The sequence below is a fragment of the Cupressus sempervirens genome, chromosome 3 (genome assembly GCF_028749045.1).
Source record: "Cupressus sempervirens isolate cs-2001-9-10 chromosome 3, ASM2874904v1, whole genome shotgun sequence".
NCBI classification, from domain to species: Eukaryota; Viridiplantae; Streptophyta; class Pinopsida; order Cupressales; family Cupressaceae; genus Cupressus; species Cupressus sempervirens.
The window spans coordinates 701,862,099-701,888,555 of record NC_143120.1 but is presented as its reverse complement, the minus strand read 5'-3'; the positions used below and the strand labels follow the sequence as shown (position 1 = coordinate 701,888,555).

Sequence of the window (26,457 nt, the reverse complement as noted above, 5' to 3'; positions counted from 1 at the left end):
CACAAAGACTGGGTCACGATGATAAACGAAAACCTGAGTGAACAACTGGTGAATCTGGAGCAGTCAAGAAAATTTTATATGAGTTCCAATTTGTCATCTACATGCTGGCTTGAAATATAAAGTATGATGGATTGAGGTACAAAGGAACAATTGGAAGTAGTGCTCACTGCTTGAAGGTGCATGAAAGTTATCCTCAATTGCTTTTGTATGGCAAAGATGATTATGTCAGAGTCAACAATGCCTTTGGAATGTGCATTGTTAGGATTCTACATAAGAGATTGCACGTGAGACTATTAGTTGGGGCAACTAAATTGTTGGAGTACGGAGCTTGGTTGATCCAGTTCCCTATCTTCTCTAACATCAAAGTACAATGATTTTTTGCGCCCATATAAGCTCTCAAAATATCCCACTGATAAAATGTTCCTGTTAGAGATCACTTGGGAACTGATAATTTCTGATATAATTCAAAAGGGAAAGAGGAAGTTAGGGCTAGAATTCCCAATTTTTTATTGTAGAAGATACAGTTGAAATGTGCCCATGTTTGAAGGAATCCAAGAGATCATCAAACAAGTTGCATTTCTTCCATCTTCTACCTTTTCCAAGAAAGCCAAACTATGATCCTTACAACAAAATTAGAGTGGTGGCAGGTACCAAGTATCAACACAAGATGCACCTTGAGATTTTTTGAGCCAATGTCGCAAATGAAAATGAGACCAGAAAGAGGATGTGTTCCAACTTCCAGGTTGCCGCTCAACATGATCTAAGCATGCAAGATCTTTTGAATACCCGATCAGATAGAAGATAAGAACATGATCGAAAAGGGATATGACCCAAAACGGAAAAGAGCATTCATCCATACGATTGGTCAAAGAAAGAGATATCAAGCATTGATACATTGCACCAGTTTTGGATTTCACAAAATGGTAGGTTGAGCAATAATTTGACAAGCTGAACGTGTCAAAAGAAAGTTTAATATACAAATAGATAGGTCATCAGCCATTGAGAGAAGAGCGACCAACGCGGCCTTTTGGAGGAAGAATGGAAGGAGAAATCCCATCAAGAAGTTTTGATCAAAGAAAAGAAAAGAGTGTTTCTCAGGGAGTGCATCCGAAGGGCAGGCCTGACATTCATATTAAAGAACCAAAACAAAAGAGGCAGAGATCAGGGAATGCTCCATCATTAGCTCACCAAACTCTAGGTATGCAGGAGATAGGTTATTTCACCAAGGGAGAAGTAGGAGACACACAAAAGAAGAAAAGAGCAAGAGCATTACATGGCCAGACCGGTGCAAGATAGGGAAAGTATCAATGCCTATCAGTAGTTTTCCCAAGAGTGAAGCAAAGAGAAAGATGCGGCCACTAGGTAAAGTCTCGCTACTATCCTAGAGCGAGAAAAGATGAAAACACAAGTTCCTATGGCAGAAGCAGAAATTCCTACAATGGAGGCAAAAGTTCCTATTGCAGAGGTAGCAGTTCTTGAGATGAAGACAAAAAGTTATATAGTCAAGGAATAAATTGATATCAAGGCAGTACAAGAGCAAGGGCAGTTGATAGTTTTGAATGTCAAAGTGTTGTTTCAAAATGGTTATGGCAAAGGCCACAGAGAAGTCAGAAGGAGTTTGACCTGATATTCAAGTTACTCAACCTCCCATAAGAAATGAGAAAGGCCAAGAAGTTTGCAAAATTTATCAGAATAGAATCCGGATCTAGGACTACAATTTGCAACACGTGGTCAATAAGACAAATGATCAGATCACTTCAAATAAGTACCATGTAACAGAAATTGATCTAGGCCATGCCTCTAAGAGAAAGTCATCAAAGATTTTGACAACTCTGCATAGGCAATGAAAGATGAGGAAACTAGAAGGCAAATATCAAAAACACAAAGATGAGATCAAGGCCTTGTGCCAATACATAAATAACCTACCTCATCATCCAGCGATAGAAGATGGCCCATCTTTTGTTCCTCTCTGATTTATTTCGATGGAATCAATAGAGGGTATATACAAAATCAGATGGATTGATCAGAGTGCAGAAGTTTGGATAGAATTCATTTAGAATAAGGTGTGCAGGCATGTTGAGGACTTGGTGATAATTCATGACAAAGCAGCGGTTGTCCTTTCTGGGATACATTGCATGGATGAGTCATGGGAAGATGAATGCATTTACCGAAATGTGGTGATTGTAGACTTGCAAGATTTGATGTAGAGCCCCAAGCAGATATTGATTGATGGTGGAGTTGTTGAGGAAGGAGATGTATATGATTTTAAATGATGGTATAGTGGAGTGATCATTTTGAAGATTTGAGAAGGGAACCCACTCAATTGAATAGGGTAGTCAAGCATATTCAAGAAGGGATTTAAACGATTGTATCACTATATTCTCAGAGATTGGCCGAAAACGAAATAATGGTGAACAATCTGAGAGGTAAACTAGGAGTTCTTTAAGCTGAATTCCTTTGTGAGGGATGACTTTGAAAATTTATCCATTTTCTCAAATGTCATGCACAAAACCCAAGACTTGTTGGATTGCAAGAATACCTTGAGCAAAATCTGAACGAGTGATAGTTGTCTTGGAATTCAAACAAGAATCGGCACCAACTGTTAGAGTAGACAAATTAGAGATTGTATTGAGTAGATTCCAGGCACTCAAACAGCAAGGTCAAACCTAGGCTATTATGGGCAAGGGTGCATTAAATGCATGAGAGAAAACATAGTGGGCATTCATTTCCCTCCAGATAGAAAGGCATGTGTAGTGAGCATTCATTACCCATTAAGATAGTAGTCTTCTCTTCATTGGTCCATGTGATTCCCTTCATTAATATAGATTCCTTTTTCCTTACCCTAACCCTAACTAGGGCTAATTTGGCAAAATCTAGGCCATTGATTATTGTTTTGATTTGGACCACCCATTGTAACTGAGGACTTATATAAAGGCCTAACTTCTCAATTTGTAAGAAAGCGAATTTTGAGATTGTTGGTAAGAGCTACCAAGATAATAAAGTGTTCATTGTTGGTTTCATGGTGATTACTTGATATATTTTTTTGCTTGCGTTGTTTCATTGTTCCCTCATTTAGATTAAATTTGTTAGATAAAATGTTTTGATTACAATGGAGAGTGTGATGAAATCTGCAGTTCATACTTTTGATGATTTACTGATTGTAAGTTGTTCTGCAAAGTTAGCTTGAACCCCACTTTTATAAATGCTTGACTTCTACCATTCAACTTACATTGCTCGCTCTCATGGTGATGGTTGTGGTATGAAAATTATTTGCATAACCCTCTAAAGATTGCACCAGTTCTTGTGTAGTTGCAGTATATCTTGGCGAAGTAAGACCTTGGCTATTCTGGAATTTCTCCATCAAAGGGCTATCTATTGTTGTCATTTACCTTAGAAGTAGATTGGAATTTCTAAACCCTTCTCCTTCACTTTTCGCACGTTTTGTGAGAATGCATAAAAAGTACCCTATATCTTTCAATAACTCCCATCTAGTATGATTTGAAATCAATCTAAGCAATGCAAATGTAAGGCCCCTCATGATAAAACAACATATCACATTTACCATTAAGCTTATCCACAATCAAGACCTAACACAAAGGTACTCTTGGAGTAATGTGTATGATATTTTTGCAATCTTAGCATACACAAGATTCTGATCAAGAGAGGGTAAGATATCTCAATACTTTGTTCTACTATTTGGTGAGTCATAAAACACACGACTGTTCATCATCACGAGGAACATACAAAAGAAAAAATAACTTTAGAGCCAAAACATGCCACAATCTTCGAATATTGTACAAGATTAAACCCAGCCACCATACAAAAGACAAACACTTTGTTGAAATACTGCCATGTCAAATGAAATTGCTACCGTTGCACAAGAAAGGACTATTCAATGTCATGAACCGACTATCCATTCAATGCCTCCAACATATAGGTATATGAAATGATGACTGAATCAATTTCTTGAACCGACAAAGCATATGACTAGATCAGACATCATCAACTAATATTGACAGCAGCAAAGAATGCATAAGAAAAACATCATGTGGAAACAGAACCAGCAACCTAAAAATGGACAACTATCTCATTCATAGACAGCTATCACAGAAAATGGGAGAAAGATATCTCCAACATAACCATCAACTAAGACTTACTTCCATCCTTGAGATTCCAAGTATTGGATGTCTCGCTAGCAACTCTACTCCTATGTTTCAACTTTCCCTTGGACATTTCCTGCACCTAGAGCTACTAGAATCTAGCCTATTGGCTTGAGAACTCCAAAATTGCCACCAAACTAAGGCCAACTACAACATCAACTCTATTGTCAAGCAAATATAGGGGCTCCTCATTTGCGATGGGGTGATGTTGTGTAAAGATCACAACAAATGGATGCTACAAAAAGGATCCATCATGCCCATCCTTGGCATTAAAGTCCATGTGCTAAGTTTAAACTTTAGATAGTAAGAATCAGAAAATTGAAGGATCCTGAACACAAGCTTAGTAAATAATCATCCTACAGTCCTGCATCCACTACAATCAACATGGTAAGTTCTACCCTATTATGAGTTTCATGCTTTATATTAATTACTTAATCTATCATCATCATGTGTAACAATCAATCACACTTTTCGATCCAACAAGACATATTCTAGCATCACCTCAATTCTTACACGTGAATTGGTTTAACACCTATGTTACATGGACTCTGAAAACCCCCATCCCTTTACCATAGCAGTATCTAGGACATCGGTATGGCAGCAAACATCCAGTTAGATAAAAATTTTGGTAACTATTATCACAAAAGCTTGCACCCTTGCCTAAAGTTTTTACCTAAAGGCAACCTTGTGAAACATGGAAACAATATAGAGCCCATATAGAGCTTTCTTGAGCCTGCAAACAAAAACATTAGGATCATGAGTTTCAAATCCTTCGGGTTGCTCCAGATATACTTCTTCTATAATCTTTCCATTTAGGAATGTTGTTTTTACATCCATCTGATGTACTTTCCATCCCTTTGATGCTGCAATTGTAAGACTGCTCTTACAGATGTATATCTGGCAACAGGAGCAAAGGTTTCTTCATAATCAATCCCTTCCTTCTAAGAAAATCTTCTGGCTACAAATCTAGCTTTATACTTTTCAATGCTACTGTCAGCAGCATGCTTTATTTTAAATATCCACTTGGAAGACCCAATAGATTTTCCCTCTTGGAACAATTTCCCAAACATCATTTTTCATAATAGATTGGTATTCTTCTGTCATAGCTTCTTTCCAAGCTGTATGTTTAATATCATCTGAAGGATTGGTTGGTTCTGTTTTGGATAAATTACTCGTGTTTGTTGTATAACTAGAGAACCTTTTAGGTCTTTTGCTTTCTTTGCCTGTTCCGAAAAATGCAGCAAAGTCTTGAGCTGCCTCAATTGTTTTAATGGCCCAAAGCTGTCTTTTCTTTGAATTTTGATTTCCAACAAGATTCATATTTCGAATTTCATCTTCAATTTCTTCTAAGTTCTCCTTCTGGGACCCAGATTCACTATTTCTTTCAGAACTAGATAAAGGAGAAAGTTCTTCAGAACTCAGAGCTCTTTTGAATGCAAGATCTTCTTCAAATATCACATCACTACTAAGTTCAATACTTTTCTATCTAGGTATGAAAATCCTATATGCCTTAGATGTTTCACTATACCCTACAAAAATATCTTTCCTTCCCGAGGGTTCTAACTTGGTTCTCTTTTCTTTTGAAACATGGATATATACAGGGCACCCAAAAATCCTAAGATGACTTATATTGGGTTTGACCTTGGTAAATATTTCTTCAAGAGTTTTATCTCTAAGGTAGGAGTGAGGGCTTCTATTTTGAATATTTATAGCAGTATAAGAGGCTTCTGCCCAAAGATAATATTCTAGATTTTGATAAAAAATCATAGCTCTAGCAACTTCTATAATTGTCCTATTCTTTCTTTCTGCTACCCCGTTTTGTTCTAGATTATAAGGAACAGTGTACTCCCTCTTAATCCCTAATAAGAAATCTGAGGTATATTCCCCTCCATTATCAGTTCTAAGGGTTTTAATTTTATGCCTTGAAAGATTTTCAGTTAATGTTTTGAATTCTTTAAAAATCTTTAAGATTTCTTCTAATTCTTTGCATTTTAAGAAGTAAATCCATGTTTCCCTAGAGAAGTCATCTATGAACAAGATATACTACCAGAATCCTCCAAGAGAAGGAATAGACATACGTCCACATAAATTTGAATGAATTAATTCCAAAACATTTTTTGTTTTCCTAGTACTATCATGAAATGGACTTCTGGTGTTCTTACCCAGAGTGCACCCTTTGCATATGCTTGAGTGGTCTTTATTTAGTTTATGTATTCCAGTAACCATCTTCTCCATAGTTGATAAGGTTTTGAAATTTAGATGCCCTAATCTTCTGTGCCATATTTCATTTATGTCTGCAGCTTCATGAACTAAGGCTTGGCTAGGTCGACTAGATTCTATATTTAATTCATACATGTATCATTTTCTTTGACCAATCAACTTTGCTTTCTTAATTGAGGAGTTCTTTGCCCAAGTTAATACTTTGCCATCCACAAATGCAAAATTATGCCCATCATCTTCAAGTGTTGTAATTGAGATTAGATTTCTTTTAATTCCTAGTACATAGAGTACACCTTTGAGAAGAAGAGTATTTCTTGATTTTAATTTCAAGGTGCAATTTCCAATTCCTTCAACGGAGTGTGTTGAATTATCACCAATGGTAACTTCACCATTAACCTTCTCTAATTGAGAGTTTAGTGTTTCTTTGCATCCCATTATATGCCTAAAAGATCCACTATCAATTACTCATGCTTTATTTGAAATTTCATTTGATAGTGAGGAGTACAATACACGATTCTCAGGATCATACGTATCTTATTCCCTAATAACATTTGTACAGTTAACTTGTTGTTTAGAATTCTCAGGACAATTTGATTTGTAGTGTCCAAATTTTTCACATTTGAAACACTTTATTTTTTGATAAATCTTTCTTGGCTTTTCCATTCTTTTGATTTCCCTTTTTCTTCTTGAAATGCATCTTCTTGCCCTTATAGGAGTTAGTACTAAGAACATGAAGTTCTTCATCTTCTATTTTCAATTTCCCTCCTTTCTTTAATTTTCTGGATTCTTCTTGAGGACAATCATTCTTAAGTCTGTTGAAGTCAAGAAGATTATCTCCAGCACTTATTCCTTGTGCAAAAGTCTCCCATGAATCTAGTAATTCATCTATAGCCATTAGGTGTTAATTCAACATCACTAATAATGGTTCCTATACTTGATAGTTCATCTCTAATGCCAGCAACCCTTAGGAAGTAAGAATTTATTAATTCTCCTTTCTTTATCTGAATGTGATTTAGTTGCCTTTTCAATGCTAGAACCCTATTTGCATTGTTGACCTCATATGCATTTCGTAATGCATTCATCATATCAAATGCAGTTTGATGTTAAGCATGGGTACGATATCATTTTTTACTCCATCTAATATGATTTGAATTGCTTTCCTATTTACTTTGCTCCAGATGGATTTATGAGGTTCAACTGGCGGTTGTTTGGATGCTTTATCAATGAATTGTCTTACATTGTTCTCTTCAAGAATCATCATGATTCTGAATTTCCAGGCCTCAAAGTGTTCTTTCCCATCAAACCTGTCCTCGAGTCCAATTGTGTATGCCATTGAAGATAGGAGATAGTTGCTAGATATTTATGAAGTCTAATAACTGAATTTTGCAGAGCCTAGGTTCGATTACCAGAACTCTGATACCATGTAAAGTTTCTGCAAATTCTGATGGAAATATTCAATAAAATCTGCAACAATCTCTGATCTAATATATTTCCCTTAATGAAGATTGCCTTGTTCAATTTCTGACTGTATATGAGATCTTCTTTTGCTAATAACAGTTCTGAAAATAATATTTTATATTCTTCAATAAATCGTTGAGGAACGACTGCTAAAGAGGCAGACTTGAATATGATTTGTGTGCTCTTTATCCACAAACATTCCTCTATAAATATGGTGACTAAGGAACATGACCCTAGAAGGGCCATGTCCTTTCCTAGGTCGGCCAGGACTGTCTCTTATAAATCGGTGCCTATTTAGGATTTAGACAAGGTAACACTTAACTAATCTTGTTTAGTGTTTAGACAAACAAGAATTAACCTAAGATAGATGTCGGTTACCTAGAAGACAATATATCATATTTATAGGCCTTTTCAAAGGCATTATATCATATCTATAATCAGACCCGTACGATCTGTCTTATCAGAACAGTAAGATTATGAAGTTATAAAATTTAACAACTACTACTATAGAATCAGAGAAAAAATGACCGACCCTAAGAAGGGTTACAAAATCTGCTTTTATAGTTCAAGCATAACTCAAATAGCTTCTACCCTAAAGCAAAGCACAACAACTACATTTAAGGTTGTAGAGAACAATCACTGCAAATCTAGGAAAGATATAAGCACGAGACACATCTAGATGCAGGAAATCATATATTTCATGCCAATAGAGCCTTGAGAAGACAGAAACGGCGGCCATTATCATTTTGACTGGGTAGATGGATAACCAAGCAGTGAGGGGAGTGTCCTTTACATTTACTATGCATGGGGAATGTCAAAGAGTGGTTGTAGGTGATCAAAAGATCGATCCGTCATTAAAAGAGTTGCTTACTCCATGTTATCGACGTGCCAAATCAGAACAAACAGCAAGTCAATTGGACTTGACCGCCCAATCCTTCCATGTGGCCCAATGCCATTTGAATATTTTGCCACCTTGTCTGGCTTTCTAATTTTATGTTGACTTATTAACATTACCCTAGTCGCAACTTCACCACCTTTTATCTTAACTAATCGTCTTGCCTTGCGAAATCAAAAATTCAAACTAGTTGTTATCGCTGCTTCGCAGCTTGAAATCGATGTAACATAAAATGCCCACAACCTTGCAAAAATGAACTTAACCGCCATTATTTACTCGCCACCCAGGCCCCCTAAGACACATGTTGCATCATCACTATCTCACTATATATTTTCATTGTAAATTTTCCCATAGTGACATAGCGACATGCATTGATCTTGGAAGATTGAACATCTAAGGGAGAACCATAGTCTACCATCTCATCAGTACTTCTGACCAATCAAGTATTGCCACATCATCAAATTTATTTTGACCCCTTTCTTACTACATGGCTTAAGCTTCAATCTGGCCCCACTTGTCCATGTGTTAGTCTGTCGCCAGCTTGCAACCTGGAATTGGGGTTTGGCGTTTAACCTTGGACAATGCGAACAAAGGGTTTTCGCAATTTCATTGCATTAACCATGATTTTCCCTTAACCCTCTACAACCAAGCGAATGAAGGGTAGTCGCATGATCACAACTTGAAACTAGAGTTCATCCATTAACTACGCAACTACACGAACAATGAGATTCGCAACTTTGCCCATCTAACCATGGTTGACTTTCTTAACCTTGCGAACGTGTGGAGCAAAGGAAAACGCAACGTCACTACCCTTATCTTGAGTTAAGCTTAACTGTGGGCAACCATGCGATCCACATGAAATCTGTCTGCTGGAGTTAACTTTGCACCATCGCAACCAGGAACCGCATGCAAAGATGAAATGCTCCAAAGATGCGCTGATTGAAGATTTAACCGTTTCGTGCCTGCGCAACTTACCTAAGTGTTAAGTGTTATGCGACTGGGCAATGAAAGAGCAAATGCACAGTCGCAACTTAAATAGTTCATAAGATATAACATGAAAATCATGAAAGGCTAAGATTAGACCGAGGAAAATAAGGGTTAAAGCACAATGCATTAAGACCTATGTGGCAATCTCAAATTTGGAATAATCAATTGACCGTTAGACATGCTTTCAGATTGGGGGGGTGGGGGGGCAAAAATGGCTAACAATTCTGGTGACTCAGAGGGAATACTCGCCTGCTAAGTATATGACCAGTGACCTTAACCATCCATTGGGCTATGGAGTCGTAAAAAACTGAGATCTGTTCTGCAAAACCAGAAACACTAAAGAACTGCAATCTTTGCAACCACAAAAAACTCTGAAACTTTGCCTCCTCTGCAACCACAAAAAACTCTGAAACTTTGCCTCCTCTGCAACCTCAAAAACCTTCAAAAACTAGCTATCTCACAGAGAGATCACCTGTGCCTAGCACTTCTTCGAAAACTAGAACTAATCTAATATAAACGGAAAACCCTAACCCTCACTAGAAATAGGGTTTGAGGTAAATACCATTCACTGGAATGGGCAGAACATCACCATTGGGGCTAGATAGCTGGAAAGCATTGGCCTGCTTGTAACTAGTGATACATAAGGTCCACTCCAGATAGCATCAAATTTTTTTTGCCTGTTTGGTTTGGCTCTATCTGCATCCCACTTAAGAACAAGATCTCCCTCTCTGGAAACCCTAGCTTTAGTCTTCTTGTTAAAGCTCTTTTTGACCTGTTGCTGATGATTTCAAGTGTCTGCATAGCCTGTTGCCTCTTTTCTTCTAACTCCATTAACTCTGCCATCCAGATTGTCATGACATCATCTTCCATTAGCTTCAATTGATGAGCTAATTCAAGAGAGGGGAACTCAAGGGAAATAGGAAGTCTGGCCTCCCTTCCATATACCAACATGAAGCTGAATTTCCTAATGCTCTCTTAGGTGTAATTCTGTCAGCCCAAAGGGCTATCTTTAACTTTGAATGCCAACACCTCTAATTGTCCTCAATAGTCCTCCTCATGATTCTAATCAGGTTCTTATTAGAGGATTCAGCTAAGCCATTGCCTTGGGGGTAGTAATTTGAGGAGGTGCTCAAATAGATACCATGGTCAATTGCCCAAGAACAAATGTGAGCCCCAACAAAGGACTTAGCATTATCTGATATTATGGTTAGAGTACCAAACCTAGTAACAATTCCATCAAGGAATTCTACCACTGATGTCTTTGTGGCATCCTTCAAGGCTATTGCCTCTGTCCACCTTGTAAAGTAATCTGTAGCAGATACGATCCACTTGTGACCAAAGCTAGAAGGTGGATTGATTGGACCAACAAAATCTAGCCCCTATTGGGCAAATGGTAGATCAACTTGAATAGGATGCAAGGGAAGAGCTATTAACCTTTGTTTGCCTAAGAAGAAGGCACACTTCTCACATTTCCTTATATATTTATAACAATCATGAAACAAAGTTGGCCAATAATAACCAGCTCTCATGATCTTCATAATTGTTGTTCTAGCTGAGAAATGGCCACCATCAGGACCATCATGAAACTCTTTAATCATCCTATATGTCTGATCCGGGTTGATACATCTTAATAAGGCTAAATTGAGATCCTTCCTGAAAAGAATCGCATCCACTAGGACAAAAGAGATAGACTGCAATCTGTATTGTCTTCCTTTGGCCCTACTTAACCCTTGTGGATATCCTTCTCCCAACAAGAAGGTTGTCATGTCTTGCATCCAATCATTCAAATTTCCATCCCCGGCTGATTTTGTATTTCCTATAACTAGAGCAACCTCCTTAGTTGGCTCCTGGGATGAGATCATCTGTTCACATAGTCCTTTACCTCTTCCAAGTCCGGTGATCTTGATATCTATGTCATACTCCATGACCTTAGTGATCCATCCAACCCTCCTCATTGACATCCTTATTTAAAATAAAGTCCTTCACACTTGCATGAGGGACTAAGAGTTGGATCCTATTATGTGACAAAAGATGTCTAAGATTCTTTAAGGCCCTTATGACAGAAAGGACATGTTTTTCTACATAATTGTAATTATCTGCATAGTTCTTTAGCCCTTAACTAAAAAAGGTTGTAGTTTGTTCTTCATTTGTATCATTTAATTGTGTTAAGACACCTGAGATGCTTGACTCACCCCCTAGGGTATAGAGAATGAAATCTTTATCAAAAATGGGATTGATAAGGGTAGGAACTGATGCTATTGTTGCCTTAATCTCTTCAAAACTAGCTCTCCCTTCCTTTGTCCAGGTGAAGACCATATTCTTTTTGAGCATAGTTGTAAGAGGATGAACCGTGGTAGCAAGATTAGGGATAAACCTCCATACAAAGTTGATTCTACCAGGAAGCTTTGCAGCCCCTTCTTATGAGTAGGAAGTGGGAGAGCAAGAATTGCCTTTGTTCTCTCGGGATCAATAGTCAAACCCTCCTTAGACACAATATGTCCAAGCAATTTCCCTTGACTAGTGGCAAACATACACTTGCTTTGATTTAGGGATACATTGTATTCTCTGCATTTGATAAATACTTGCCTCAGATGACCAAAGTGATCTGCCACATCCTTGGAGTAGACTATTATGTCATCAAGGTAAACCAAAACAAATTTTTCAATCATTCTCTTGAAAGCCATCTCCTTTGCTTTTTGAGAGGTAGCATCTGCATTAGTTAGTCCAAAAGGCATCTTGCTATAGGCATAAGTGCCCCACTTAGTAATGAAAGCAGTCTTGTATCTATCAGACTCTTTCTTGAACTAATACTTGATTATAACAAAAAAATCCATCTAGTAAGGAAAATCTCTCTGAACCACTAACTTTGGACAAGATTTGTTCCATAGAAGGGAGAGGATGGTGATCTTTAAGAGAGGCCCTATTAAAGTCCATGCAAATACATCATTGAATTCTTGACATAAATGAACAAAATTTTCTTGTTCAACCTCAACACATACGTTTCCCAAGCTGAGAGTATTTCCATCAGCAATTACAACTGCTATGGGATCATCTTTGTTGGCAGCTAGATTCATACTTCTGCTCCTTGCTTGATCATCATGGTTAAAGATACTCTACAAAGTGATTAGGCCTTTGGGTAACTTGTTTGAACTGAGGTTCATGATTTGATCACCATACTGGCCTTGTAGCCTAGATTGATTCCTCTCTGAGAATTCTGATTCTGCTTCACTTTGCAGGAAGTTGACAATTTGTACATCAAAATCAAACACCTGCCAATTGGTACTGTTGTCTATGATTGCAAGCCTTACCACCACTCTGATGTGTCACTCCTTGTTATCCTTAACATGTTTTGGTACATCATAAGAAGCACCAATTGCTGCAAGCCAATCAACATGTTTGTTTTCTCCCCTAGGAACACTCTGAATGTTGAATGCTTGAAAACCTTCAAGCAGATCCCAAACTCTATGTTTGTATGATTTGAGCAGATTATTCTTAGTGACATTTTGGCTCCTTGATGAACAACTAGTTCACTATCTCCAAAGACCCTTAGAGCCTTGATTCCTTTCTTTTGTGCAAGTTGGAGACCTTGGATCAAAGCTTCATACTCTAGTACATTATTGGTGCAGCTGAATTGGAGCCTATAAGAGAAATAGTACTTCTCCAATCCAAGGGAAATGAGCATGGCACCGGCCCCTGAGCCATTCTTATTCCTTGAACCATCAAAGAACATGCTCCATAGTCCATCAATATCTTCTTTCCTCTTTATGAGATTAGGAATAGGAACATCCTTTTCTGATATGCAATATGTGCCAAGGCCTGTCTCTAGGGCTTCTTGTACTAGACCAAATTGGTAAGCAATGGCCTACTCATCCAAAAGATAATCAGGCACTTCTGCTAAGGCAGTAGCAGGCTCATGCGTTATGTCTCCATCCTCCTCTTCAAAAATAGTGCAATTCATGCTTATGGGACTTGGAGTATAGGTTGCAATATAACTGAGGGCTAGAGGCTCTGTTCTTATGGAAGCTTTTGTTCCATACCTTGTTCTAAAAAACTTGAAAGACCAATCAGATGAAATATAGCCACCTATGTGTGCAGTAAAGTCTCTGGAAGGACAGATGGCAAAATGGGGTTTGACCTCAGCTATTGATATATTTTGTGTTACAGTACAAACAAGGCAAGCATGCAATGCCATCTCCACATTTTGTAAGATCCCTACAGTCTTGACGGAGCTACCATCTAATTGGAGCACATCCCTATTTATGGGCTCATATTTGATGCCAAGGAGATCAACTACACTTCTAGGCATTACAGAACTACTATCCCCTGAATCAATCGTGCAATTATGGACTAGTTTATCTCCTATGATCAAGGAAACATAAAAAGGAAGAGGCCTGATTTTTTTACTTGTTTCTCCTCCTTTTATTGGTTGCATCAAGCTTGTTGCATCATTTCTCTAGGTGGTTGATCCTTTACCTCTATACTCTCTAACTCTTGCTGCAGTAACTTCTTTTGTGATGGAATAGCAGCAACAGCATCCCATATGGAGATATTGACATTAGTCTTTTTCATTTGATCTACCACATTGAAAGGAGTATTAGTTGCTTTGACTGAAGCCTTGGGAGCTGCATGGATAAGTGGCTGAATTTGAGAAGTCTGAGGTTCAGTAGACTTCTTGGTGCTCATGTCTTGTTTCTGTTGAGGAGCAATATTGGATTGTGTATTCATTACTGGCACATGAGGAGCAGCATCTAAAGTTGAAGCTTGATTAGACGAGGAGGATGCAGCATCCTCAACAACTCTCCTTTTACTTCTGGTGTTATGGGCTATAGCATCATGACTGGCATGACAATGCTCCTCTGATTGATGGTTCATGAAAGAACAATCACCCTGTTGTTGTAGATGAGAAGCATCAATAGGTTGGCTAACATTATATTGGTGTTCTGTTGCTTGCTCTTGTGTAGTTAATGCTAAGTAAGACTCTGCCTTCTGGCACATACAATATCCATAGGAATAGTTACAAGACGGGCAGAAATCTTGATCTTGAGCAAGATTATTTTGAGGGACTAAAGCCTTATTTAGGTTTATATTTGTAGCACGGCTATTGCCGATAGGTCTATTCTGATTATATGGAACATGACTCTGATTTTGATTTGGAAGCCTATTATGTATGGGACCTTGATACTGGAGTAGGGGAGATTTATTATTTTGAGCTTGTTGCCTTTCTAGGGTCACCACCTTGTTACTCATCTTTTGCATTACAGAGAAACTATCCTCTAGTTTCATCCCTTGACCCTACAACTTCTTGTCTATATTTTGCATCATGGACTGCATCATATCTTTAATTTCATCTATTCAATTTCAAGTGTGGAAGCTGAAGGGACAATAGCAAGGAGCTAACTTGTAGATGTGGAAGGGATAGGAGGTACAATAGGCTGATGATTACACATATCAGGGAAGAAAGGCATTGGAGGCCTTGAAGCTAACTTCCCTCCGTGTATCAATATATTTTCTGCCCTTACAGCAATTTCATAAGCATCTAGTAAAGTGTCTCCTCCCATGGTTTGCATTGTGGTAGCAATATCACTATTTACGGCTCTAAGGTAATGCAAGAAAGCATTACCAGGGGAAGGCTTTACTGCAGTAGGTATTCTATCCCATGTCTTCTAAAATCTGTAATTAAAATCAGTCATGCATTCATGGGGTGCTCTCTTGATAGTTGTTAGCTGCTCCAAAAATGATAAATGATCACTTTTATCTTCAAAGTGTTTGCAAAGCCCTGCTTCTAACCCGTCCCAATCAATAATAGAGTTTTGAGGCAAACCTCTATACCATTGTAATGCTTTTACCTTTAAGGATGAAGCTAGAAGCCTAACAGCAAAATCATCCTCTGTAATACCATGTATATTACCAACATTTCAAATCTATTGAATATGTTCTACAGGGGAGATGGAAGTTTCACCAGTGAAATCGGGTATACTTTTGAGAGCTGACACTGGGATATCATGTCTTTGAGACAATAGGAGAGGACTCCCACCAAGAGAATAGACTGTTCATTGTTGGTTTCATGGTGATTACATGATATAATTTTTGCTTGTGTGGTTTCATTGTTCCCTCATTTAGATTAAATTTGTTAGATAAAATGTTTTGATTACAATGGAGAGTGTGATGAAATCTGCGATTCATACTTTTAATGATTTACTAATTGTAAGTTGTTGTGCAAAGTTAGCTTGAACCCCACTTTTATAAATGCTTAACTTCTACTATTCAACTTACATTGCTCGCTCTCATGGTGATCGTTGTTGTATGAAAATCATTGGCATAACCCTCCAAAGATTGCACCAGTTCTTGTGTAGTTGTAGTATATCTTGGCGAAACAGAGCTTGGCTATTCTAGAATTTCTCCATCAAAGGGCTATCTATTGTTGTCATTACCCTTAGAAGTAGATTGGAATTTCTAAACCCTTCTCCTTCGCTTTCCGCACGTTTTGTGAGAATGCATAAAAAGTACCCTATATATTTCAATAACTCCCATCTAGTATGATTTGAATTCAATCTAAGCAATGCAAATGTAAGGCCCCTCATGATAAAACAACATATCACATTTACCATTAAGCTTATCCACAATCAAGACCTAACAGGAAAGGACTCTCGGAGCAATGTGTATGATATTTTCGCAATCTTACAATACACAAGATTATGATCAAGAGAGGGTAAGATATCTCAATATTTTGTTCTACTATCTGATGAGTCATAAAACACACAACACGATTGTTCATCATCATGAGGAACATACAAAAGAAAAAATAACTTTAGAGCCAAAACATGCCACAATCTTCGAATTTTGTACGAGATTAAACCCAACCACCGTACAAAAGACAAACACTTTGTTGAAATATTGTCGTGTCAAATGAAATTGCTACCATTGCGCAAGAAAGGACTATTCAATGTCATGAACCGACAATCCATTCAATGCCTCCAATGTATAGGTATATGAAGTGATAACTGAATCAATTTCTTGAACCGACAGAGCATATGACTAGTTCAAACATCATCAACTAATATTGACAGCAGCAAAGAATGCATAAGAAACACATCACGTGGATGCGGAACTAGCAACCTCAAAATTAATAACTATCTCAATCATAGACGGCTATCACAGAAAATGGGAGAAAGATATCTCCAACAAAACCATCAACTAAGACTTACTTCCGTCCTTGAAATTCCAAGTATTGAATGCCTCACTAGCAACTCTAATCCTCCTATGTTTCAACTTTCCCTTGAACATTTCCTGCACCTAGAGCTACTAGAATCTAGCCTATTGGCTTGAGAACTCCAAAATTGCCACTAAACTAAGGCCAACTATGGCATCAACTCTATTGTCAAGCAAATAGAGGGGGTCCTCATTTGCGATTGGGTGATGTTGTGAAAAGATCACAACAAATGGATGCTACAAAAAGGATCCATCATGCCCATCATTGGCATTAAAGCCCCTATGCTAAGTTTAAACTTTAGTTAGTAAGAATCAGAAAATTAAAGGATCCTGAACACAAGCTTAGTAAATAATCATCCTACGAGCTTGCATCCACTACAGTCAACATGGCAAGTTCTACCCTACTATGAGTTTCATGCTTCATATTAATTACTTAATCTATCATCATCATGTGTAGCAGTCAATCACACTTTTCCATCCAACAAGACATGTATTCTAGCATCACCTCAATTCTTACACATTGAATTGGTTTAACCCCTATGTTACATGGACTCTGAAACCCCCATCCCTTTCCCATAGCAGTATCCAAGACATCGATATGGCAGAAAACATCTAGTTAGATAGAATTTTTGGTAATTGTTGTCACAAAAGCTTGCACCCTTGCCTAAATTTTTTACCTAAAGGCAACCTTATGAAACATGGAAACAATCTCCAAGCTGTGGGACTTGAACTATGAGATTGAGTCTCCGGAGAAGGTCGGCTTCTTTACTATCAAGGTGCATCTAACTACTCTTTGAGAGGAAAAGGGCGAAAGAATGCATGAAAGCAAACTACCTAACTTAATCTAAAGGGGGTGATACACCAAAATGGTTTGTTCAGTCATATCTCTACCTAACAATGCACTATTCATCAATATAACCTCAAAACACACTAATTCAAACTCTGTCTTAATCCAACAGTTACATACAGATCAGAAACCAAATGAAATGGCACAAGGAAGGAACTCCACTCTATAACATTCAAAGGCAAGAGTAGATAATGTTATGCAGATTGAAGAATGAAAACAGAACACCAACAGAGGCAAGCAGATTTGCACTAATATTGATGAGAATAAGGTAAAGCAAAGGGTTACATTCACTTATAGACAAAAGGAAATTACAGTAACAGAGTAGAATACTGCTGCTATAGAATCAAAGAGAAAATGACCGACCCTAAGAAGGGTTACAAAATCTGCTTTTATAGTTCAAGCATAACTTGGATAGCTTCTACCCTAATGCAAAGCACAACAACTGCATTTAAGGTTGCAGAGAACAATCACTACAAATCTGGGAAAGATATGATCACGAGACACATCCAGATGTAGGGAAATCATATATTTCATGCCAATAGAGCCTTGAGAAGACAGAAATGGTAGCCATTATCGTTCTGACTAGGTAGATGGATAACCAAGTGGTGAGGGAAGTGTCCTTTACATTTACTATGCATGGGGAACGTCAAAGAGTGGTTGCAAGTGATCAAAAGATCGATCCATCATTAAAAGAGTTGCTTACTCCATGTTATCGATGTTCCAAATTAGATAAAACAGCAAGTCAACTAGATTTGACCACCCAATCCTACCATGTGGCCCAATGCTATTTGGATATTCCACCACCCTATCTAGCTTTCTAACTTTATGTTGACCTGTTGACCTTACCCTAGTCGCAGCTTCGCCACCGTTTATCTTAACTAACCATCTTGCTTTGTGAAACCGTGAACTCAAACTAGCTGTTATCGCTACTTCACAGCTTGAAATCAATGTAACATAAAATGCCCATGACCTTGCGAAAATGAACTTAACTGCCACTGCTTACTCACCACCCAGGCCCGCTGAGACACGTGTTGCATCGTCACTATCTCGCTATATATTTTCATCGTACATTTTCTCATAGCAACATTCATTGATCTTGGAAAATCGGATGGCTAAGGGAGAACCATAGTCTACCATCTTGTCAGTACTTTTGACCAATCAAGTACTATCACATCATCAGATTTATTTTGACCCCTTTCTTACTATGCAGCTTAAGCTTCAATCTGGCCCCATTTGTCCATGTGTCAATATGTTGCCAGCTCGCAACCTGGAATTGGGGTTTGGCGTCTAACCCCGCGACAATGTAAACAAAGAGTTTTCATAGTTTCGTGGCATTAACCATGATTTGCCCTTAACCCTCTTAGACCAAGCGAATGAAGGGTAGTCACATGATCGCGACTTGAAACCAAAGTCCATCCTTTAACTCCGCGACTAAGTGAACAATGATACGCAACTTTGCCCATCTAACCATGGTTGATTGTTTTAACCTTGCTAACATGCGGAGCAAAGGAAAACACATCATCGCTGCCCTGAACTTGAGTTAAGCTTAATTGTGAGCAACCTTGCGATCCACATGAAATCTATCCATTGGAGTTAACTTCACACCATCGCAACCAGGAACTGCATGCAAGCATGAATTGCTTCGAAGGTGCGCTGACTGAAGATTTAACCGTTTCGCGCCTTCATGGCTTACCTGGGTTTTAATAGCTAATAGCTTGCGGCTTGGCGATGAAAGAGCAATCGGACGATCACAACTTAAATAGTTCATAAGATATAGCATGAAAATCATGAAAGGCTAAGACTAGACCTAGGAAAATAAGGGTTAAGCATGATGTGTTCGGACCTAAGTGGCAATTTCAAATTTGAAATAATCAATTGACCGTTAGACATGTTTGCCATTTAAAATTCAGATTTGGCGGGGGGACAAAAATGGCTAACGATAACATCCCCATGGCACCATTCAAAAACTCTGAATGTGACTATGACATTTGGCCATCCCCAGAGAAGCCATGAACATCAAAGATGTCCCTTTACCATCTTGAGGGCATCCAAGCACCCCAATGATCTTTAGTTTAAAAATACTTAAGGGTGTGGGAATCTGGTTTTAGCTTCCATAACTACAGGCTTCTCTAAGAAACCATATACCATTTTTTTCATATAATATGACAGTTGACTCATTTGTGTAGATCTGGTCTTAACATTTAGAAATTTATTCCTTGGCGAAAGATCTCGTTTAGCATCACTGAACTCTGGATATGCCAGTTTTCAGTTTTTTTTTGGCACTCCACTTGCAAATTACTGAAATCATCTAAATATTTAATTATGATATGATGGTGTAAAAATATCTGTCAAATTCCTTTACTGGCTCAAAGCATTTGAACCTTGAAATGAGTCATGCAGAGTATCTAATGTCCTTTCTACAATGCAAACGACAAGTACACGTGATACAAAATGTGGGGTATGTGGTTACCAAAGCATTGTGCATATTGCCAGGCGATGCTGAAATAAAGATATCACTCTGCATACTAACATAATAATCCACAGCAGCTGAAACAGAAGCTTTGCCTTCAAGCTGTGCAAGTTCCTCCTCTTTTGCAAGACTTCTTTTATCTTCCATCAAAGGAAACAATTGTCGCAGTATTGAAATTCTTGCTTCCCCTCCATAGACCTATTCCAAGATTCAAATTAAAAAATACAAAAAGATATAAAAATAATGCATAAGTATTTAAATCCCATTAAGTTACATAAAAACTTACTTGAAGGAAACAAAGACGACTTACCTTATGAGAAGCAAGATAAAGTCTGGTTTTATTGTTAAATCCTAAAGCTGCTAATAATAATCCAATTTCTTCTGGGGTCAAGGGGCACTTTCCCTGACTTCGAAGCTCCTCATCAGAAAATTGTGAATTCAGCACTCGTCCTTGCCAAAGTACTTGCCTATACTTTGCAAGGGCCAATTGCTCTGCTCTACCACCTCCAAAATTGCAAGCAGAATGAGCAGCCATATCCTGCAAATGACAGTAAATTTATATCAATCACCCTCTTGAAACAAATATAAGTCAGTAAATTTATATCAATCACCCTATTGAAACAAATATATGTCAATTAGCTCTAAATATAAGTTCTCTGCAATCCAAATAAAAACCAGTATACAATGAAATAAATTCTTATGTCCCCATTTCATATAGGATTTTAAGAATAATTAAATAATAAAATCTTATTAAATAAAGACTGATAATAAGATTAAAGATTGAAATAAATAATAATATTAATAAACATATAAATCATAATAAAATATAATTATAATTACAAATAAATAGTAATTAAATTAAATATTAAATGCAAGGTTGCACAGGGTACTTAGGGTAAGGGTACGGGTACTGGTACATCTATTTTTCATAATAGGGGATGGGGGCACTTGGGCATGTCGAACTTTTTTTATATTATACTTTTTATATTTATAGAAAATCTGAAATTATGGGTCATGACAATGGTTTTTCATAACAAGAACAGTGATTAAGTTTGCAAATGTAATGTATTGTTTTCAGTTTCAGATTTGATATATGTTTGTAATAATAATATATGATAAATGTTTAGATGCATAGCAGAGAAGGCAGACTTTAAACATGAACAAGAAGATCATAAATCATATGACAATGACATACTACAAATCATAAACTTCTCACTTGAACAGTGATAAAGTGTATTGTTAATCAACATTGTATCAAAGTTTCAAACTGATTAGGTATTGAATTAAGCTTGATAAACAACAAGCTGATATGCAAACAAAAAACCGAAAACAAAATCAGAAATCTTAATCAAGGTTGTTAGAACCTTTGCTATTATGCTCTCCACCAACTACCCGGTACTTGGGATACGAGTACCCGGTACTTGCGTACATGGGTACGAGTACCAGGGGTGTGGGTACGAGTACCCATGCAGCATTGATAAAATGATAATAAATAAACAAATAACATTAATATGATAATATAATCTATTGTGACTCAGGAAAGAATTTTGTAGAGTGATGAGAAGTGCTAGCTGCTGGCTGGGCTAGGGATAGATTGTTGTTTGGTCTTTACTGATATTCCTCCCTGTTCTGTTTGGATTGCCGGCTGCTGGACAAAGTTTGCGTGGGTTCTGGTTTTGGGAAATCTTCTGTAGTCTATTTTGGAATTGGGGTTTTTATTGTTTGCATGGCAGGGCTTGGGATTTCTTCTGCGTTGGTGAGAACAGATGGTTCTTCTCCAACTGTGCATGCAATGAGATCTGAATCATTTTATTCAGGGGAGAGCTCCAAGTTGAAAAAAGTTAATGGTTGTTTTCTGCGTAGCCATGATCGCCCTATTCTGGTTATTCTTCCAGCGGCTGTAATGGAAGACATTGAATATTGGACCAAGCATGCTTTGATATGCAAATTTCTTGGCATCCGGATTTCCCTATCCGCTCTTGAGGCATGGATCCGCTACTCATGGCAGGTGGAAGGCAATATGGAGATTATGTTGGCAGGGAATAGTTTTTTTTTGTTGTATTCTCTTGCGTGTCTGATCGTGATCGTGTTTTTGGAGGCCCTTATTTCTACAACCATGTGGGCTTATTTGTCAAACCCTGGCATTCAGGATTTAATTCTGCTGAGGATCTCCCTTCAACAGTGCCAATTTGGGTTCACTTGCCTTGCCTTCCCCTAGAATTTTGGCGTGAAGACATCCTCTGGCAAATCGCTGCTTTGTTGGGAAAGCAGACTACGATCGCACATCAATCCCTCAACAAAAAGGTTATTTCTTATGCTAGAATTTGTGTTGAAATTAATTTGAATAACCCATTACTAGATTCTTTGAAAATTTGTCTTGGGGCTTCTTCCTGGGTGCAGTAGTTAGATTATAAATCCCTCCCTTTCCGTTGTTGGGTTTGTCATAAGTATGGTCATTTACAACATCAGTGCCCTCGTAACTTGACTTCCAATGAAGTGGATGGTTCTACGGCCGGCAATGCTGGTGGTTTGGCAGATACTATAGGGAAAGGACAATCTCAAATGGATAATACTACCAAGGGGAAGAACCAGCAAGATGCTACAGGAAAGGGTAAGGCTCAAATGCAGGATAAGGATGGATTTACCCCTGCTCGCCCATGAGCTAAGGGGCGTGGTCAGAAGAGGCCTTTGAAAGAAAGAATATCTGATTCGGGTTTTAATCGCTTTGAGGTGATGGATAGTATGGTTCTAGAGGAGGGTATTCCTCCTCCTATCTCTTCTGACCCAATTTGCTCGGATGAGGGATTTGTACCTAATGACGCTTGTGGGGCATCCCAAGTTGTGGTATATCAGAACTGTGAGGTCCATGTAGCTCTTGTATTAGAGGCTCTGATGACACCTGCGGTGTCGGAGGATAATGATGTTGTTCTGGCCGACTTGGTTAAGGATGTGCTACCATCAGGTAAGGTTAAGGGATCTCCTCTCCCCTTGGGGTTGATGCATAGACCCTTTAAGCGGGTTTCTTTTACTCCCCCTCTAAGGAGTGGGCGCAAAACAGACCAAGAGAAGATTAAACTCACAAGAGATATATTGATAGAGTCTAAGTCAATGAAACCTTTGGATGCTCATTTTCCCCATTCTACTCGATGATTATTCTCTCATGGAATGTTAGGGGGTTGAATAGCATCCCTAGACAAAAGGCTATTCAAAATTTGGTGGTTGATCATTGTCCTAATGTTTTTTGTATCCAAGAGACTAAGCTCTCTGTGGAGTCTATGGTTCAACATGCCTCTAGTATTTGGTCTCGTGGCCAATGCCAGTGTGTTGGGGCTATGGGCAGTGCTGGTGGTTTAGCTATCTTTTGGGATCTGCAGAAAATTTCTCCCCTTGGCTAGGTGTCTTCTCGCTCAACTCTCTCTATGGTGGCTTCTGCTTTAGACTCAGGAGAGGTAATCATGGTTACTAATGTATATGCACCTGTTGATCTTGTGGGAAAGGAGGAACTTTGGAGGCATATTCAATATGTTAGAAATTTTCACCCTTATCATCCTTCTTCTGCTCTAGAGGAGAAGCAAGGTGGTTTCGCTAGATTGGGGCCTTCTTCTGCTCTTCTTCAACAACACATATCTCTTTTGCATCTCTCTGATGTTAAGCCTTCTAATGGTCTCTATACTTGGAATAATCGAAGGACTAGGGTTGATGCTATCTCAGAACATTTGGACAAATTTCTTGTTTCTTGCTTCTGGGTTAGTGGCACCCTTCCTCTCTCTTCAGAAATCCTCGATTGGAGGGGTTATGATCATTGGCCAATCAAATTTTCTACTATTGGGGCTTGTATTGCAAAGCGTCCTCCTTTTAAGTTCCAATTGATGTGGCTTCGTGACTCCTCTCTTCGTGATTATGTTTTATGTTGGTGGAAAGATGGCGCTCCTGCATATGGTACTGCTATGTTCTCATTTTCTAAAAGGCTTCAATATGTTAAAAGGCAGCTCAAGATATGGAATAGACAATGTTTTGGGAACCTTCACTCTATGAAGAGGCTTGCTCAAGAAGATCTTGGCATCATCACAAGGGAGATTAGAGATCGAGGTTTCTCGGAGGATCTTGCATTCAGAGCTCTTGAAGAATGGGAACTTCAAGAGGAAATTTTTTGGAAGCAAAAGGCTAGAGTTGATTGGCTCCAGGAAGGTGATCAAAACACTGCCTTTTTCCATAAAACAGTGCAATCTCGCCAGAATCAGAGCAATATCCCTAATTTGGTTAATTCTCAAGGTATCCAACTGACTTCCTTGCCAGCTTTGTTCTAGGAGGCTACTTGGTACTTTTCTACCCTCTTCTCTAAGGACTCTCTTCCTGCTGATAATGAAGAAAATATTATTTTGTCTTGTATTCCTTCCCTTATCACTCTGGAAATGAATGATTATCTCATACGTCCAATATCTTTGGAAGAGTTGGAGGAGATGGTCTTTGACATGCCTAAGGGGAAGGCTCCTAGTCCTGATGGCATTCCAGTTGAGTTCTTTCAAGAATTTTGGGACATCATTAGTCATGATTTGTTGGAGGTGGTTAAGGAATCCTATTCTAGCAAGCAGATGCTTCGGGCTTTGAATTTTACTTTCTTGACTCTTATTCCTAAGAGAGAGGGTGCTAATCAATTGGAGTTTTTTAGACAAATTGCCTTATGTAATGTGGTTTACAAAGTTATTACTAAGTTGATTGTTGAGAGAATTCAAAAGTGGCTTCCCCTTATTATCTCAGAAGAACAAGGTGGTTTTGTTGCTGGAAGACAAATTTTGGATGGGGTGATTATTGCTACTGACGCTATTCACTCTATGGCTACTTCAAGGGAGAGAGCAATGTTTGTTAAGCTGGATATGGCTAAAGCCTACAATAGAGTTATATGGAGTTTCCTAAGGAGTATTCTTCTTTCTTTTGGATTTAGCTCTAACTGGGTGAGTTGGACGATGAGTTGTGTTACGTCTGCCTCTTTTTCTGTTCTTCTTAACAGTCAACCTTCTCAGCTATTTGGTGCCTCTAGAGGCTTCCGCCAGGGTGACCCTCTCTCCCCATATCTATTCATCATCATGGCTAAGGGTTTGGGCAGATTCATTAAGTATCACGTGTCCCAAAATTCTATTCAGGGGTGGTGGTGGGGTAATGGTTTACCTTCTCTTTCCCATCTTCAATTTATTGATGATTCTGCTCTTGCGGGTCTTGCTAGGATCAAGGAAGCTGAAGCCTTTCAACATACTTTGGACATTTATTTGGCAGCTTCAGGCCAGAAAGTTAATGAGTACAAATCTTCCATTTACTTTTTTAACACTCCTGATTCTATTCAGCACAAGATTGTTGGTATCCTACGGTTTCAGATTGGTGTGAGGCCTCGCCCTGCCCCATCGTAGCATAGTGATACATTACCCTTATTTTGTTATTCACAACTCGAGATGTCGAGACATTATCTGATGCTTAGAACATATTTTATTATTTCATGTTGTGTGATGTTATTTTCAGATATATTTGATGATTGTCATATAATGTTTCATGTATATGTATGTTGATGAAATCAGTAAAGGTAGGATCGAGGCTTTGATTTAAGATATTTTAAATGGTTAAGAATTAAGTAGGATAAAGAAACCCTTATTGATGTATGTTTTAATTTATGTGAATTTTTGAATACGTATACATTTATGTACATATGATTTTACGGAACTACTGATGTGTGCAATGAGTGTGCAGATATTTAGCCAAGAAACCCTACAGAGGAACAGAACTGATCTCCATGTGCTAAATTTGAAAACCTTGTTGTTCGTAATTCACGTATTTTTATTGTGAGATGTATGTGTGCATCTTCCTTGCTCGGTGAATGTTAAATGTTCGTAATTATGTTCTTTCAGTGTCGCTTGACACTCGTAAGATGGTTATGTGCTTCAGTGGCTGTTTAGGGTTAATTGTTTAACCTTTGGACCAAGTTGGTTTAAGTTAGAATAGTAAGTTGGACCTATTTTATTCCTAGATTTTATTTGACTCTAAACCTCTTCTTAAGGCTTTAAAACTTGTTTTTTTCTAACCATAGGGTATGGGTATGGGTTAGGGGTCTTTTCCAACCCCTAAGCCCCTTGCTTTGACTTTTGAGGTCACTCAAAAAGTCCCTTTTTGCCTCTGTGCGAAAATTGATCATGGGTATCTTGAGTTACCTCACCTCATCTCCACT

The 26,457-nt window shown here is 38.2% G+C and overlaps 1 protein-coding gene across 1 annotated transcript in view; it reads right to left on the bottom strand.

Moving 5' to 3' along the window:
- The window catches only part of LOC149568689 (O-fucosyltransferase family protein), an 87,355-nt gene that overhangs the window by 19,372 nt on the left and 41,526 nt on the right, over positions 1–26,457 (bottom strand). Inside the window, exons 8-9 of the mRNA XM_089821580.1 lie at positions 20,557–20,784; positions 20,247–20,444 (exon numbers count right to left, since the gene is read on the bottom strand). Coding sequence (XP_089677706.1) covers positions 20,247–20,444; positions 20,557–20,784 — 426 coding nt within the window. The remainder of the gene's footprint in view (positions 1–20,246; positions 20,445–20,556; positions 20,785–26,457) is intronic.